General features: G+C 32.3%; 1 protein-coding gene across 1 annotated transcript; it reads left to right on the forward strand.

Annotated features, from left to right (window-relative positions):
• Positions 1-6,432: 6,432 nt before the first annotated feature.
• Positions 6,433-12,628, forward strand: LOC148598645 (uncharacterized). The gene is made up of 5 exons (XM_088560242.1): positions 6,433-6,508; positions 8,880-9,007; positions 10,317-10,493; positions 10,932-11,017; positions 12,371-12,628. The coding sequence occupies exons 2-5, from the start codon at positions 8,887-8,889 to the stop codon at positions 12,626-12,628; spliced, it is 642 nt and encodes a 213-aa protein (XP_088416368.1). The 5' UTR covers positions 6,433-6,508; positions 8,880-8,886.
• The last annotated feature ends 6,091 nt before the right edge of the window (positions 12,629-18,719 follow it).

Raw genomic sequence — 18,719 nt, forward strand, 5'->3', positions numbered from 1 at the left:
TGCCTGTCTCATTTATTAAAGTAGATGTTATTGCCTAATTCAGTTAAAAAGATAAAACCAGTTTAACTATTTATTCGATTGAGACTAACAACACATAATACAAACTAAGAGTTTTTTTGGTATAAAGATCTGACCTTACCAAACACTAATGAATGTGGCACTGCTATCGATCAAACCTCTCTCCTGCATGAATGTATAATTGCTTTTTCAAAGCTATACACCTCAGCCACACGAAGTATTAGAAAAAGTAACTACCCTTATTTGATAAAAGTACAGTGGCAGGGGACTTGCTGCCGGGAAAGGGGTGGATGGACAGAAAAATCATAAACTGATAACTGAATAAAATATACAGGATCGCAAAACATAATAAGATACAAAATGAGAATTTATGATATAATTACTGTAAGTGGCGTATCTTCACTCGTTATCCTCATCAAATATGTCTTGAGAAGTCTTAAGATGTTGAAGCTCCTCACACATTCGCAGTTTGTAACAGGGAATATAGGTCTAATCTTAAGGATAGTCTTAATAAAAGGGGAAAAAAGACGAATCTCATTTGCTTAATGCATCCTGTATTCATGTTGGCTTCACTGTCATACATGTGTCAGATCTCATTTTGATGAATTTTTAAGATCTAGAGCACTGTTTGATGGTATAACATCATTAAAATATGAGAAACCAAGTGTTACTTTTGATTGTGATAATAATCGTACAAGCATCAGTCCTATCAGAGGTCTTTCGAGATGAGAAAAATAGTGAGCGTTTGATACAAATGTGTCATTGAATTGTGGTGAACAGAAAAGTTCAGAATAACGGGCTAACCAACTGTTTAGAAAAAAATATATTTCTTCAACAAACTTTTGAGGAGGAGAATTTGATTGTATCGTCTAGTTGGTAAACATTTTTTAGCTCACCTGGCCAAAAGGCCGTCTGAGCTATTGCCATCACTTTGTGTCCAGTTATGACGAGAACAAAAGTGTTTAGTATAAGATCAATCTGTGGTCAAATTTTCGGTATTCAGCCAACATCTTGAAAACTATGATAGATAGAATGAAACTTTTCATTTATGAAATTATCCTTATAATAAATCCTACCAGAGTTTTCTTTGAGTCAAAATTGTCGGAAAACTCCTTGGAAGAGTTATTGCCCTTTAAAGGCAAAATTTTAAGCAGGTGAGCGATTCATGCTCCTGAGACTCTTGTTTTTATATTATCGTACTTTTCAATATCACCAAGCCTTTCCAAATGGTAATCTTGAAATGTCAACCTATTCTGACTATTAACTTTTCTAGTGAATATTAGGAATTTCAGCAGAATGGGACATAAGATAGAAAAAATCGTTTTCAAATTGACTGGGATTCACGACAATAATATATTTAATACATAATACACATTTTGTTTATAACGTGCAATTAACTTTAACCCATGTTCTTCGTTGTGGAAAAGTTTCACATTTAAGTTCCTTGTAATATTGTATAAATCATGTGACTATTATATCAATCGAACCTCGTCTAAGATCCACGTTTTTTGTGCAGGTTCGATTACTAAACCGGTCCAACTGGTCCATGCTCCCAGTTTTTAGTGGAGTCCGAGTTGCTCATTTACTTTTGTTACTTTGTATGTATGATTTTAGTTGCTTTATGTTCTTTGTTGTGTGTGTCTGTTTTCCATGTCTGGTCTTTGTCCCTGGATTATATTCTTTTGATTACCGCTATAACCTTGGTTCCCTTGATTACTCTTGCTTTTGTTTCTTTGTTTCAACATATAAGGTAAGACATCAATATAGCTGAAACTGTGATAAATATATCTAACTAAATTTAACTTGATGCTTCTTCAACTTCCTTTGTTTTTTAATAAGATCAGCTATAAAGTCAGCCTCATAAGAGTAAAGGAAAAGGCGAATAGAGCACAATTTGGAATTCCGACCATTTATCAAAAATAATTAAAAAACAACAACAAAAAATATTGATTAAATAGTTGTTAAAATTTACAATTACAGTAGTTTTATATCTTTTTCATTTTTGATGTTTATAACCATGTATGAATATCTCTGTCAAAAGACTACGCATGTTGACCCAGTTAAAAAAAAATTGACTCTGGACCGAGAAGTCATTGACTTAGACATTTACCTTAGAAATGAAAGTTTACTTTCCCCTGACCTCTGATCACCCCACCATTTTTTTGCGATTAAACTTGCGAATACTGAAATTGATGTTGAAATGGGACCGCGATCCAACTAAAATTTTCCTCATTTGATTCCTTCCTATAAATGTTTTAAGATTTGTTAGAACTACAAAACATATTGTATTGGAAATAAAAAAAAACACTGTAGAACTCGTTAAAACTTCCTCAAAATTGATAAGAAAAAAAGCAATGGGATTACCTTTAAAATGTTACATGTATTTTCAGTTGCTTTCTACTTCCTATGAGCGATCTAAAAAAAAAACTAACAATGTCTTAGTTTATGGTTTTATGTGCACCGTCATATTTAATCAAATATACACGTGTAGAACTTCCGATTATTTTTATACTTCATATTGACGTCTATGGTCACATCTTGATATGTGTATTTCTATTTTCCATGTCAGGTCTTTGTCCCTGGATTACATTATTTTGATTACCGATATATCCTTTATTCCCTTGATTATTCATTCTAATTAATTTAGGAAATGACAGTCGTTGGACCGGACTGAAGAGAACAAAAGAAACCTTTTTTTTATGAAACGGAGAAAAAGAAAACAAGTCCGTTTTCAAAATTTTAGGGAGTGATATAAGCTATTTTTAGATTAGAATTTTACATTTGTTTAATGTGACAAACATGGGATATTTGACATAATATCTTTAAATGCACTAAAATCAAAATTACATTTCAAACAAAAGATAGTAAACAGTGTGTGACGCCGTATGAGTGGTCCCCATAGTTCATGCTACAATTTTTTGCCCGATTAATGATAATTGCGAAAACAAGTACGAATCATCGTATAAATTCCACGTCATTGAATGAGGAAGACCTAAAGTAAGGGACATAACTCTTGAAGTCAGTTATATGTTTGTATCATATTCAATTTCACCAAAGCCTTTCAACCTTTCCTTTGAAACAGAATGAAATCAGACCAAGTTACTTTGATGTTTACACGAGATTGATGTAAAATGGTGAATACAAACGTTCTATTGATCTGTGTCCCTTACCTAAGTTCTACCTCCTTAAAGCTATTTTCAATGTGGTGCACTTCATTCGGGAATTTATTTATAAGTAGGTTGCAAAGTTTCCCTTTATTTAGATATAATGACGAACATAAGTAATATCACGTGATGATCAAATGTATAAATATTTCTGTGAATGCTAAGTATGGTCTATTTTTGATTAAGATATACTTAGTAATATAAAAAAAATCTTGTTTTTGTCTGATGATATATTTATGCATTGGTCCCTGACCTGTGCGTACTTTGCTTTACTCTTATAGCTTAAAGCTGCTTAAGCTGTCATTTTCCTAACTTTCTGTTTCTGTTGAAATATACCTTAACTTTGAATTATTTCTACTAAATTGTATTTTTCCCGTATAATTTCATGTGATACTGTGATACCCACAAATAAAATGCATTAAATACATGAAAAAAGTGTCGATACTTATATTGTCTTGCAGAACAAAAAGTCGACCTAGTTAAAACTCGTATGCGTTAACTTCTGGCGACCTTAATCCGTGCATGTGCTCAAAGGATCGATTCTTTGAAAGATAAATTTGATTGCAAAGTGAGAATGATTAATCAACGTCAAGGAAGACTCGTTTCTTTGACGGACTCACGCCATTGAAGGAAAAAGTTCGAATATAACGGAAGGATCCTTTTGATATTTACGTATAGTGATATAATACGGCACAAATGTGGTCAGTAATTGCCATTATTTATTTGCGAACTTATCAAGAAATAAATGAAACGAAATGAAAACCAGACATGTACTTACCTGTGTATCCGTTATTGCTATTTTAACCAATGTTATATATTTTCAGCATGAGTGAATTGTTGTCTCTTTGGCATATTTACCGATTCCACACTTGTTATATTCGGCTGATCTTCATGGATCTCTCTATTTGACTGAGAAGAACAAATAGAACATTTGCTGACTCAATACAAATTAAATCACACATATGACAAAGCAATTGTATCACGACTTGGGAAAAAGTTTTTCAGCGTAGTATGATCTTGAATGGCAACAAATTGTATAAAGTTCAGATCAAAACAGAAAATAATTTGACATTTGTAGTTAAACACAAGAAGTTTCTAATAAAACGCCATATTCTTTTCATTAAAAAGCCCTGCACATTCAACATTTATAACAGTACATTTACATTTCCTTAAACCTAACAACCAACCAACCAAACAAACAAAAATGCAGAAAAAAAGATGTAGAGATCAAATGTTCTAAAGCTCTGCAACAGTGGCATGACAGGGCAAAATGGTATACCCACAAACTGAGAACTGATGAATTAATTGGCATGTGATTGTTTATAAGAGCTAACTAGCATTTATTTTAAATTTATGGAGCATTTTAAAATGGTTGAAATTCCCCTCAATGTTATTTTTTTCCTTCGTTGTTTTTGATTACTCAATGAAATCAAGTATATAATATAAACCAAAAGTCATGCACAGGCAATAGTTTTTTTTTATAACTATAGATAAATTTGCACTTGATTAGTCCATTATAAAAAAGGTATATATGGTTCAAGACAGACAAGCAGACAGACAGACTGAGAACAATCCTTTAATTCGTTTAACTCTGACGTCAAGGACCTCAGTTTCGAAACAACAAGTTTGTCTTTTAAATGGCATGGTAAGTGCATAAACAAATACAATGTACGGTGTGTCACCCTTGACCTTAAAAACTTATAATGTTGATTAGACTACATTAATTTATCTTTTTTGATAGTTTTTAAAATCTGAAAACATGAAAAAGGACCAGAATTTCTTAACGGGGAAAGAAATAGCAGTATTCATCGAAATCAGGCCTAATGCTGAATGTGAGAATATGTTATTTACCAACTTGAACAATAAAAATTATGTGGATATATTTTAATTTTTGTTCAAAAGAGATAGAAAGGAAATTGATGTTTTTTTTCATAGTTGATAAAAAATCCAAAATTTTACTTGGTTTTCTCAGACAGAGCTTCTTAAATTTTCACATTTACTTACAAATGGTTAAATAAAATTTATGACGTAAAACAATTAGTTGTATGTAGGATTTGTATGGTTTATCATTTAGCAATTGATATCATAGGCGTAACTTTCAGATGTGTATTTCTGTAACCTCCATTTCGAGACAGAACAAATATAGAAATCCACATAAATAAAATCTCATTGGTAGACTCGACTGTCCCAAATAAATATGTTTAAAATTGTCTTAACCTGTTTAGTTCAGACCCAAATGTATTGCCAAGATCACATATATCGCTAGCTTAGTTTTAGGAAAGACATGGAATGCATGGTATTTTGGATACTTTTTTTCTCATTTTTTATATGGTTCAATATAAATACATATTACGAAGTCTAATATCCTGTTGTGCGACATCGACCCCAACAGTCAAAGAACTTTAATGAATAAATTGTCCTGTCTATTGTTAAACGAAGGTCTTCAGAAAAAAAAACTCATTAAAAGATTAAAATTGGGTTACACTGACCATTCATACGTTATGCTAAAGATTGCCATAGATACGCAGACTTTTGTACCGCACTAGACCTCTTACGATTAGGCTTCTGGTACAGGGCTATGTTATTGCAAGTTTGAAGCTGTCAATATAGAGTTTTGTATGGCTGTCATCAAAAACTCGACTAAGTTACGGTTATGGTGTATCCATCGGCACCATGAGAACCAATTTGTTCAACATATCATAGTTTTCCTTTCTTTTTCGTCTACCATGGACTTGACTTTTCGTGAGGTAGACTTCGCCAAAGCTCCTGGTTAGTGGAGTCCGAGTTGCTCATTTTTGTTGAATTGTACGTATTATTTTGATTATTTTATGTTCTTTGTTGTTCGTGTGTGTGTATTCCCTGGTCTTTTCCCCTGGATTGCATTCTTTTGATTTTCGCTTTGTTCCCTTGACTACCCTTTAATGGTCAAGTAAGATAAGAAGGCATGTGTCTCTCTGCAACAAACATGGTCATCTCAGCACATATTATAGGTATTTCTTACACAAGGACACTTTAACATCTTGCCATTAATTCTTGCTTACTTAGTTCCTCATTGGTTGATCTAGAGGTGGATAACTTTATGACTTCCTCAATAGTGTTGTTTTTTTAATGTACGTCCATATATAGTATATAATACAAAACAATTTCCTTAAACATGTTACATACACTTTGTTCGCAATCTACGTACTATATACGTTCGGTTTTTTTTTTTCAATAAAGAAAAAAATCGTTTACGTTTATGGTTCCATGCGCAAGCATATATTTGATCAACGTTGAATTTTGGTAAACTATCATAAATAGTTTTTATAAAGAAACTGGCACAAAATGTAAGTCTTGATTTCGAAAGTTATTCTGTTTGAATTTGCTATGTTTCAATGGCTCATCCAGAATGATACTTATTTTTTTGTATTTGATGTGCGAGTTTTGCTTGTACATATTATGAATGATTTTTTTAAGTTTAAATTTTTTTATGCCATTCTTCAAACTCATGATTTTGAACACTTTTATTGGAAACTAAGATGGTAATAGATTTTTAAATATCAACGGAAAATATATTGATTGAATATCATATTTATTCATAAACAAAACGGTAATTTGTTTTGTCATTTTGTATTAATTTGAGAAACAGCCAACGATTATTGATCGCTAGGAAACAAAAGGAATCTCCTTAAAAGTTGGATTCGAAAAAGAGTTGGAATGTAAAATTTATTTGTTTAAAGTTCTATAATATTCACAATATTTATTTATGTCGACAGATGACTATTTCATGACATTTACTCAATAAAAATGTCTTTTACAAATGGTACTTCAGTAACTGTACTGACAACTGAGACAAACGATTTCAGTTTTGTTGGTCAGCTTGGCCTTTCAAACTTTTACAATGATACGACTTACTGACAATATTTTAACACCTATATAGATAAAATCATTTTACAGGTGGCAACTGAAAAATACACACAAAAGATAGGTTAAGAATTTTCCATAATTATTTAGTAACAATTTTAAAATGAAAATGAACTGTATGTAACTCGACTCTCTATTAAGTTGCACTTTTTTTGCACACAATTTAGTTGTTTCATTACATAACATTTACATTGCATGTCCCTATTCTTGTTTTTGTATACTTCATACAAATTTTTGTAAATATAAAATTGTGCGATTCACAATTTATTTATCTATTGTGCTTTCTACTCCATATTACAAAAATGGTTTTCGTATTTGGTCAAAGCAGTGTATATCATTAATGGGTGCGACACCATCAGCATTAATGTTCATCATACGTGTCACCTAGCGACATATTGATATAAAAAGATAGACAAATGCCATTGAATACATTTGTATGCGTTGGAGGAACGATTCTTTGTTTATAATATAATAGGGTTAATGCATGAAAATTGGTGAATATTGGCCCGAACAGATGTGCCCAAAAAAGTCATTCAAGTTCGACACAATGCTTAAAGTCCTTTTAGCTCACCTGGCTATTGCTATAACTTGGCGTCTGTCGTCGTCCGTCGTCGTCGTCGTTAACAATTTTTCAAAACTCTTCTCCTTTGACATTACTTGAACATTCAGTTGGAAACAAACTTGGTATCAATGATTCTTGGGGTATCTTGCATAGATCTAATATGGGGAATTTTGATCGGTAGAAAAACATGGCCACCTTTACTAAAAATAGAAGATAGGGGTTAAATAGTAGTTGTTCGCATATTTCTCCAAAACCGTTAGGTTTAGTAAAATTATTTCCAAAGCTGAAATGACCCACCCTTACTATAAGGCCTTTAAAAGACTCCAGGGATCAAAATTGTCAGGTGACTCCTTGTAAGAGTTATTGCCTATGAAAGATGAAAAAATGACGGGTTTTTATTACAGTTTTCAGCCAATATCTTGAAAACTATAATATATAGAAAGAAACTTTCTATTGTTGGAATGATCCTCATGATAGTCTTCTTGAGTCAAACTTGTTGGACAATTTCTTGTTAAATTTATTGTCCTTGATAGACAAACTTAACCAAGTCAGCGATTCGGGCTACTGGGAGCCTCTTGTTAATACAGTTCATGGATGTTAACTTTTTCTGCTGATCTATAGAACTTTTACTTTGCTTTGGCAACTGGTTAATCACAATCATTTAGGTTTGACTAAATCTCCTCTGGTCAAGAGATATACTATGTCCATTTCGGCAATTTTATTTTGTTAACCCGACGACAAGTATGCACTACGAAAATCGACATTAGGAACGTCTCCATATTTTCCCAGAATACATAAAAACTGACATGTATTTCACAGTTAATTTCTATTGAATTCAATAGACAAAAATGAATTATTGTATCATAATCATATCTATTTGTGAACGATGTATTGACGCCTGAAACACATTCTGGTTAAACATAATTAAGAAAGTTCATTTTTGTTGTTGACTCTCTGTTTAAGGAGGTAGCCTATAGGGTAAGGGACATAACTCTAGGAATCAGTGATATGTTTGTATTATATTTAATTTTACCAGCCTTTCAAGCTTTCCTTTGAAACAGAATGAAATCAGTCCAAGTTACTTTGGTGCTTACATGAGATTGATGTTAAATGCTGAATGCAAACGTTCTAGTGATTTGAGAGAGTTGTGTCCCTCACCATAGGTCTACCTCCTTAACTTTTAATCGATTTGGTGTTACAAATGATTAAATATATTTTCTTTTGTTTAAAAGTCAAAAGATGTACAGGCAATTAGGTTTCCTTATCTTATTGTTAGCTGTCGATACTATTGAAACAAGATGGTATCGCTACTTGTATCGCAAACCACCACGATGTAAAACTACAATTAAACCAGATGCCGGTAAGTTTTCATTAAGGGCAAAATTTACGTATTTTCGAAAGTAATAAGCTAATGACTCAATGAAGTCTATTAATCCACATATTTGTACAGCACCATAAATTCTTGTTTTCTATGCTTTCGTTGCGTATTTGTATTATTATTTCGTATCGTCTACATTTTATTCGTTCCTTAATGATAATGATGATGATGAGTTCAGTGTGGATGCATATGTTTTTGCACAAACATATCTTGGATGGAAAATCACGGTCATAGAAATTCTATAGTATACAATTACAGTTAAATAACTATCCATGTAGAAACCAGGCTGATTCCTTGATATGGTAGGCACAGAGTAAATTGTATTCCACCAAATTTTATGATATCAGAAAGAACAAGGATTTATCGTTATAAAAATTTGATGACTCAAAAAAACTAATGAACTTAATATGATCATTCAAAGAGTTTTTCCTTTGTTTGTAAATTTTCATTGCTTTCGATTTAATTTATTTCTCTTTTACCATTTTAGTGAATTACAAATAGTCAAAAAATTAAAAACAAAAAAACTGCGAAGTTGATTGCATTATATTGTCATATGTATACGTTTGCAAGTTCGTTTTTTGTCTGGTCACATTGCTTTCCTATATTCGCAAATACAAGTGTTACTGTGTGATAGCTAATGTTAACGAATAATGAAAGAGTAATCAAGGAAACCAATGTTAGAGCGGTAATCAAAAGAATGTAATCCAGGGACAAAGACCAGACATAGAAAACAGACATACACAACAAAGAACATAAAGTAACTAAAATCATACATACAAAGTAACAAAAGTAAATGAGCAACTCGGATTCCACTAAAATTTGGAGCATGGACCAGGTGCACCGATAGTGTAAGTGTCCTCTGCTTTTCTAGAAACACCCGCCGAGTTGCTCATAAAAAGTCCGGGGTAGACAAACGAGGAAAGGTAAACTATGACCCGTTGAATAAATCAGTTTTCATGGTGCTGATGGATACATCATAACGATCCATGAGTTCTTGATGACGACCATAAAACTTCTGTAGTGATGACTTCAATCTTGTAGCAACATAACCCTCTTCCAGAAGCCTATTTGTTAGAGTTCTAGCGCGATGCAAATAGTCTGCGTAGTTTCGGCAAGCTCTGGCCTAACGCATGAGTTGTGACATGAACACTCCATACGCAGGAGCCGAAGGAATGTTGCCACAGATGAAATATATCAATAAATCGATGTATACATGACACAATATTAAATGAAAATCTTTCGTAATTCACAAAATCAAACAAAATCGTTCATAATTCACAAAATCAAACAGGAATTAACGGAGGATGGACACCATTTGGTAATTGGTCAGACTGTTCCGCTACGTTGCATTGTAGTACAGGATCGATGACAAGATCTAGAACGTGTACAAATCCGTTACCAAGCAATGGAGGCCAGGAATGTGTAGGGGAGTCAACTGAATGTAAAGATTGTGGGATGCCTTGTACACGTAATTAGCTTTCTGCATAATATCATGCAATATCATGAAAATAAAGATAATAATTGGTTTCATGGTTTGAAATGGAGAAAAGTCCTTTATCAATTGTCTCTCTCCAATTAAGGTAAATTATGTATAAACTTTTTTTTTCATTATACATCATATTAACATATTTTCTTCTACACACTTTTTTTTTATCAAATAGCAGATATTTAGTTTCTCATCAGTTTTGGCAAAATCAAAACTAAGTTTTAGATAAATATCCGTGAATTATTGAGGAATATCAGTGTATAAAATTTTACCGCGTAAGTTCCCAATTATTTCAAGTTGTGAGGTTAAAATTAAAAGATCGTCACTGACGTTCTATAAAACAAGACAGAAACGATACATAATTATGTAATGTATATATCCAAATGATATTTTTAAACATTTTATGATGTTTCTTTCTAGTACCAAGAGGAAATGCTAGTCTAGTGGAAAGAGTAAACAGTATTACATCTTTCCCCCTTTTCAACGAAACAGTTCGTATCACGATGGTACTAAATAAACAGTAAAGAACAGATAAGAGGGTGTCCATGAAAAAGAAAAAAAACAGGCAGTTGGTGACAAACATTTTTCACCAATTCTTCCTTTTCCAAAGTTGAATATTGGTTTTTGATTAACCGCTACTATTGCAGACAAATAAATTACATAGAAATCATTGAAATTCATTAAAAAAAAAAATAAAACTCTTTAATTTGAGCAAAATTTGGTTAATTTCTTAGGGATCTTAAAACTGTTTCCGAGCCATACTTAGTCGATTTAAAACAAACTTTATATTATTTGACATAAATACGAGATATGCATTACATGGAAACAAAAAAAAATCTGCCTATTTTCTACATGGATAACCTCGTAACACACATAAAAGGTACCTTACTTGCAATCACAAGTAATGTGATTTTATAAAATGTTAACGAACTGTTCATGAATAAATGAGTGAAAGTAAAGGAAAAGACCCTTTGTTGCCAGACAAATTCAAATAACTACTAGAAAATGTAAACCTAAAACGTATTGAACTCCAATTAGAATTATGTGCACAAATAACAGAATCATTAAGGATGAGTATCTGAGATTAAAGAATTTTAAGATCGTTTTTCAAAATTTGGGCGAAAGAAAATATATATTGGAGAGACTTTGTAACATTATTAGATCACAGTTTCTAGGATAGGTTTGGTGTTACAAAGAACCACTCGGCATTAGTTGTTGGTTTACACACTACTGAAATTTAATCCCCCTAAACCTACTCATATTTGAACTGAACTGTAAATATGAATATTATCGTTCCGATTCGTTCTTTATATCAACATAAACAAATTAACCGATCTACAAACGCGTCAAATAAAAAAGCGTGTGTTCCCATTGAATTTTTACCACCGGTATCTGGTCAGATGTAGTTATCTGAAAATAAATGATTAGGAAATCGTCCATCTATAAAAAAAAAACATCATTCAATAAGAACACACAAAAATGGTATGTTGATATCTGTAAGTTTTTGCTTTGTTTGCTCATTATTACTCAGAAAAAAAATCATATGTTTTTAAACACAATGAGACACATTTAAGGTCCGATGAAGAAATTTATATTTTGTGCCTATACCAAATAGCAACAATTACTTTTTTTCTCAAAATTACTTGAAAACCATACATCTTTTCCCCACATTTAGTCCTATCGGAGACATATAATTACCAATTGAATTGTATTTACCTTCTTCACATGAATTGATTTGTTTATCCTAAAAAATGTTTTTCATGAACGTATGAGAACATATGAAAATCATATATTTTTCGGGTGTTTTTTAAACATATTCTACAATTTTAACTGTGTAAAGATTTTGTTTTTTAACACAGATATTCCTTTATGGTATGATACTCATGTCAAATAATGATGCATATTTCATTCTCGCTAACGCAATGGATACTTTGAAAGGTGGCAATGTGTCCTACACTTTCTCCGAAGATGCCTGTGTATTGAAAGAATTATCTATAGACGTCGAAAAGTTTTTCAACATACATTTTTCCGGCACTTGGATGTTTAACCTAAAATTTGTTAATGTATCCAGCAGCAGAAGTGATACGGATATGCATGCAAGTTTTAAAGCTAAATAACATGTCATTACCAAATTAAGTAGTTGTCTTTGTAAGAGTCATGCGAATTCTGTGAAATGTGATACACCTTAAAAAAGGCCACACATGTTTATAAAATACAAAAGTTTCTATTTTTTTAGTGTCATTAATAAAGTTATCTCCCTTAATTTTGAATTCTACAGTGCATTCTATATATTTTGATCTCCTATGAACAAAGGTTATACGAAAAGCCACATATTACTTTCTTTTACCATTACATTTTAAGTAAAATATTAAAAATAAAAATATGTAGGCTTTCCAACCATGAATCAGATTTGCATGATTCTTATGTGGAGTGCTACTTAGGTACTAGTTTACCGGTATGTTGGAATCAGGGAATGAAATGCCATTATAAAAAGTAACCACTTAAATCATTCATAATTTCTTTTCGTGCTTTAGGAAATCAGCGATAAAAAGCAACCATTCAATCAGAATGTCAAAGGAACAATGTTGCAACATTTCATTGCAAAGGTTTCCAACTTGCATAGAGTAGAAGACATCAAATAGTTATCAGTTCTAAAAAAAAGACGATATCTTTGAGTGATAACTTTAAATTATTGATGTTTATTTTCACTTGTATGTTTTGCTTAATTGTCATTTTGCCAGATTCTTACAAGGACTTGCACTTAAACTCTATGTTATGTCATAACCTGTCAAATTTCCATCTCATTATTAAGAAACAAATTATCATGAACGAGTAGACTTGCAAAATAGATTCAAATATTTAAGATGTTATAACCAATTATAGTTTTGACCATGGACGAAGAATGTACTAGTCTAGATATGGTATTCCAATATCATTTAGAACAAGGGATAGTGATTGCTTTACAGCAATTTGATCTGTAGGCAATGTTTTCATTAAACATACCCACGTAAACAAAAATATATAACCTTTAATGCAAAATGCGCTTTTTATATATTGCTCAAGGCTATGCAAAGTTCAGAATCTTTGACATATATGTAGATAGCCATCTTGCAGAACTCTCCTATCTGAAGGTTGATCATAAGCAGACTTTATTGATTTTTACCGATAGCTTCTGGTTGGCTCGTGACTTCATTACGTCAGTTTGGTACTGACACAAGTACTGCAAACAATATGCAAACAAAGAATATTCCGTAAATATTTCTTCCTATCTAATCACCAAAACATGTTGTTTTGTCAAGCTTACGATTGAACGATCGATAAAAGAGAAGTATTCTAAAAGTTTGCACCAGGTGCATCGGTAGGGTAGGCGTCCTCTGCTTTTCTAGTAACATCCACCTAGTTGCTAATAAAAAGTAAACATAACAGTCCTGAAACACCACAATCGGTTCATATGGATACTCGTTTTCCTTTTTTCCTCTACTAGTTTACATACTTTCTTTTTTTAGGTCGTCCGACTAAATCGTGAACAGAAATTTCCCGGAATTTCGTTTAACTCATAAACGCATTGCGATATAATAAAACAATAGGCTCAGAAACAATAGTAGGACATGTCTTTAAACAACGTATTGACTGTACCAGTTATGATTATAGCTAGTCTCTAAATACATGATTTCAATAAAGAAATTTGTAACAGATCGTAGTAAAAAGTATGTAAAAACTAAGTTTATATTATCTCTGTTTAGTTTCAAACATTTCAAGGGACTATCATCACAGATGGCACAAACACATTCATCAGAAACATGTATATCAGTGTAGATCTACCTGTCCGAGCAGTAAGTATTCAAACTTTTACCTGAATTTGTAGCTCCGGCAGGAAGTGATTTGTTAATGGAAACTACAATACATGTACAGGGAAAACTTCTCATACTATAGTATATGTAGGGGGCAGGAAATGAGAAATGGGGATTGTGTATGGGGGACGAGATTTTGAATGGAAATAATAGGAAAGTAAGTGTTTATTTATATATAAAAAATAATCAAATTGAGTTTAAAAAAATCCATTCCAAATGTTAAATCACAAATCAACATTTTAAATTGATAATGTAAAAATTGGTATCGGGATTCTATGGGCGATGGGGATATTTCTACAAGTAATTTTGAATTAATTTAGGGGAATGGGGATGAGAAAAATAGGGAATGGCGGATTATATATTGTGTCAATGGGAAGTTGGTACCAATTTAGATCTGTATTCAACATATTCTTGTATACAAAATTGTACCGAAAACGGCAAAGTAGTTCAAAAAGTACAGTACTATTTGAGAGCTTGGACTGTTGACCAGTCGTTCCAAGTCTACCAAAACCAAGGACGACGTCCAAATAACGTTAAGTGATATGTCTTCAAGGCTCTTTAGCATCGTCCTCCTACCTGTTATACCTAACTCATAACAACTCTATATTCATTTCAGCACATTGGGTTTAAGATTGATGGACATTATATTTTGCTGAATGAATCTCTTGGTTTAAACTCGTTTCGGATCACTACTTTAACTAACGTAAACCAATCTGGAGTTTTCTGGTATAAAGTTGACAGTGAAGTTCAAAGTCCAAATATATAGGAGGAAACAACGTTTTGCTAAGGAAAAATAATTAAACCTATTTCCGAATGTTTTGCTCAAAAGTCAATTAAACAACAACTCGAAATAAATCAATCAGGACATATAAAATTATAGTAAACAGCAACACAAAGTAATAAGCTTGAGGGGTTGACAGACAACATATGTTTATAGTAATTAGCACTCATGATTTTATGAATAATTTCTGTTGTTCGAGAGATTTTTAAGATACACAACAAATAGCGAGCAAAGTCGATTTTTCTACTTTTGTCTATTGTTGAATTATTTACCTGCATTTTTACTTATCAATATTTACTTTTGTTACTTTTGTTGTATGTATCATTTTTGCTATTTAAAATTTTTGTTGTGTGTGTCTGTTTTCCACACCTTATCTTTGTCCCTGGATTTTATTCGTTTGATTTTCACTATAATCTTGGTTCCCTTGTTTACTCTTTAACGCGGTTCCGTGAATACACATCCAATAAAAGTTATAAGGCAAGGGAAATCAGCGACTTGAAAAAATATAATACAAAAGATGTTTGAAACTACGTGGGGCATTTTTACCTTATTTATTATGAGCAATTTAAAAAATATTTATCAGATGAGAATTCGGTGTTACATGTACGTCTTCTAACTGCACGTACAATTATATTGGTGGTCAATGGGAGATACTTTAGTTGATATTTCCGTACACTGTAAATACTGAACGGACTCATGTTAACTATTTAATTCAAATACATGTAATCATATTGATAATATGATGTTTGTTTGCGTATTGCTTGCCTAAAGAAGCGAGGACCGGAAGGTGCTCTCTGAATATACAACATGTTCAAATATATATACTATTCAATTATATAAGACACATCCATCAATCAATGTGAATCTGGACATAAACATTCTATGCGTCCAGTTTACCCGCCGATTTATTATTTGTGTACAAGTATGTTTTTGACCTCTAGGTATAATTGCATTTCTTTTGACTTGCTCATTACTTGTTACGCTCTGGAATATTATTATTTGTGTACAAGTATTTTTTTACCTCTAGGTATAATTGCATTTCTTTTGACTTGCTCATTACTTGTTACGCTCCCCGAATATACAACATGATCATATATATATACCATTCAATGATATAAGACACATCCATCAATCAATGTGAATCTGGACATAAATATTCTATGTGTCCAGTTTACCCGTACATGTTTACCCGTACATGCATATAATTCAATTTATAGTTAACATAGACAATATTAATTCTTAAAGTCATTATACATTCCTCCCTTTCTCAACAATAACAATTTAATCAAGAATGTCTACGTACTGTCCTATCATATTTCCTCCCTTTCTCAAAGAATTATCGTAGATAATTCAGCAAACAGGCCGGTAACCGGACTTGCATTGTGGTAGTACTCGCTAATTGTGTACAGTCAAGTTTATTTTGAAAAAATCCGTCACCAGAAACTAGGCACACATCAAATGAGAAAAGTTTTATAAAGATGAATGTCAATGTCCGACACCGCATGAAGATGATAAATGAAGTTCCGATCCTATCGTTACTGGAACATCAAGTTCAATAAAATAATAACAGATCAATGAGTTTATTTACAAATCATCCGCGCTCCAGCTCTCCTCTGCTCCATGATTACAAATGTAAACGTTTGTTTATACAGTTACAAAGTCACCAACACCGTCAACTGCGCTCCAGCTCTCCTCTGCAAGTAAAAAACGCGATACGACCCCAATGTTATAACAACAGATAACTTCTAAAATTTTGGCTAAATGCCAACGAGTTCAACTGAATGCGATCTGAACCACCATTTTCTAGTTAACTTTAAGGAACCATAACTAATGATTTCAAAATGAATAAAAAATAAAACAATGAAAATGAATGATATGACTACAATGAAAACTTTTGAATATCTGAATTGTTCACAGACAACTAATAAAAACTTTAACTGTGCACAATAAAATTGACAACAGAACTACAAGATCAATATGACAATGAATTAAACGCACTGCAAAGCAATCTTTTGCAAGATATCTAAAGTCAATTTCGACGTCTCATTCCCTTTTGAGGATTTATGATGACGACGTTTCTTACGTGATGGAAGTATATGTTTTGGAGTAACAGCATCCACTGACATCTCTTCTCTACTGCTTGAAAGCTTGGTTGACCCCGTTGAGCCGACCTTCGACGAAAAGGATTCTCAAATGTACTTATCAGAGTAACAAAGAAAAAGGAGAAGAATATTCACCAGAGGAAGTTGTAGTAATTACTTCCGTATCAGTATCTATATCAGTCTCGGAAATAGATTCCTGCTTAATTTTGACACGTTTCAATAATCCGAAAATACGGCCGCCAATAAATAAATAATCCCTAACAATTCATAAAAAAACAAATCCTCCAAAAAACAATTACCTAAGTTAAGGTGTCTAAACAAAAAATCATCTTCAAAGGTACTTTTATACACTATGGAATTCAATATAACGAATTATGTGATCTGTCTTACGTAGAATGATTATAATGAAATATATGCATTTAAAAGAAAGTATGCTCGGCAAAATTTAAGCACGCTAAACATGCCTAAAACAACTAAATGGTAAGAAACACCAAATCAAAATCTGGATAACCAATTCAGAGCAACTTAATAACTTTTCACAAAACTTCACGATGCACCTCACTACTACATACGCATTTCTGTGTTTTCTTATTGCCTCGGTCAACAATGTTACCTCTTGTAACATAAAAACAACGTTATCTACGTTCAAATGACGGCCAACTGCCATACAGCCATATATCTAACGGCTTCAACTAAATAAAACAATAACGGCAAACTGCCATAGAGCCATATATCTAACGGCTTCAACTATAATTAAAATAATAACGGCGAACTGCCATAAAGCCATATTTTTAACAGCTTCAACTAATTAAATACAACCGACCACTTCTCGTATATACGCAACGCCAAATGGAGCTGACAATAACAAAAGTTAAATTACGTATGCACCAATTAAACTAAAAGTGAAGTTCTGTGAATAGTAATTTGCATCTAGGGAATATCAAAGAAAGAGTAAGATTTTATATAAACCATCAGAAGAAAAAAAAATCGACCAGAATATATTTGACCCATGAACCTATGAACACGCACTACTGCAACTAAATTATTTTTCGCAAAAACGTTCTCTAGTTCCATAACTTCACAACTTATCAGGAACATAAAAAATGTAACCTTACATCACTATTTTGCTATCCGCAATACATTTTGTACATGATTTGTTTGAAGCATGAATCTTAGCCCATTCTTGGTTTGAGTCAACCATAATAAAGTGTATGTAGACAATAACATGACTACAATACATTCACTATTATATAAGACAAATCCATCAATCAATGTGAATATGGACATAAACATTTTATGTGTCCAGTTTACCCGCCGATTTATTATTTATGTACAAGTATTTTTTTTTACCTCTAGGTATAATTGCATTTCTTTTGACTTGCTCATTACTTGTTACGCTCTGGAATATTATTATTTGTGTACAAGTATTTTTTTACCTCTAGGTATAATTGCATTTCTTTTGACTTGCTCATTA

The sequence above is a fragment of the Perna viridis genome, chromosome 14 (assembly GCF_037379345.1).
Source record: "Perna viridis isolate PV_CMFRI_1.1 ecotype Kerala chromosome 14, ASM3737934v1, whole genome shotgun sequence".
Classification (NCBI taxonomy): domain Eukaryota; kingdom Metazoa; phylum Mollusca; class Bivalvia; order Mytilida; family Mytilidae; genus Perna; species Perna viridis.

What these genes read in the sequence shown, in the direction of transcription:
- LOC148598645 (XM_088560242.1), top strand. Translation starts at nt 8,887, where the DNA reads ATGTACAGGCAATTAGGTTTCCTTATCTTATTGTTAGCTGTCGATACT. An exon ending in TTGTGGGATGCCTTGTACAC is followed by an intron (nt 10,494 to 10,931) that starts GTAATTAGCTTT and finishes GTTTCTTTCTAG; the next exon opens with TACCAAGAGGAAATGCTAGT. An exon ending in AAACAGTTCGTATCACGATG is followed by an intron (nt 11,018 to 12,370) that starts GTACTAAATAAA and finishes TTTTTAACACAG; the next exon opens with ATATTCCTTTATGGTATGAT.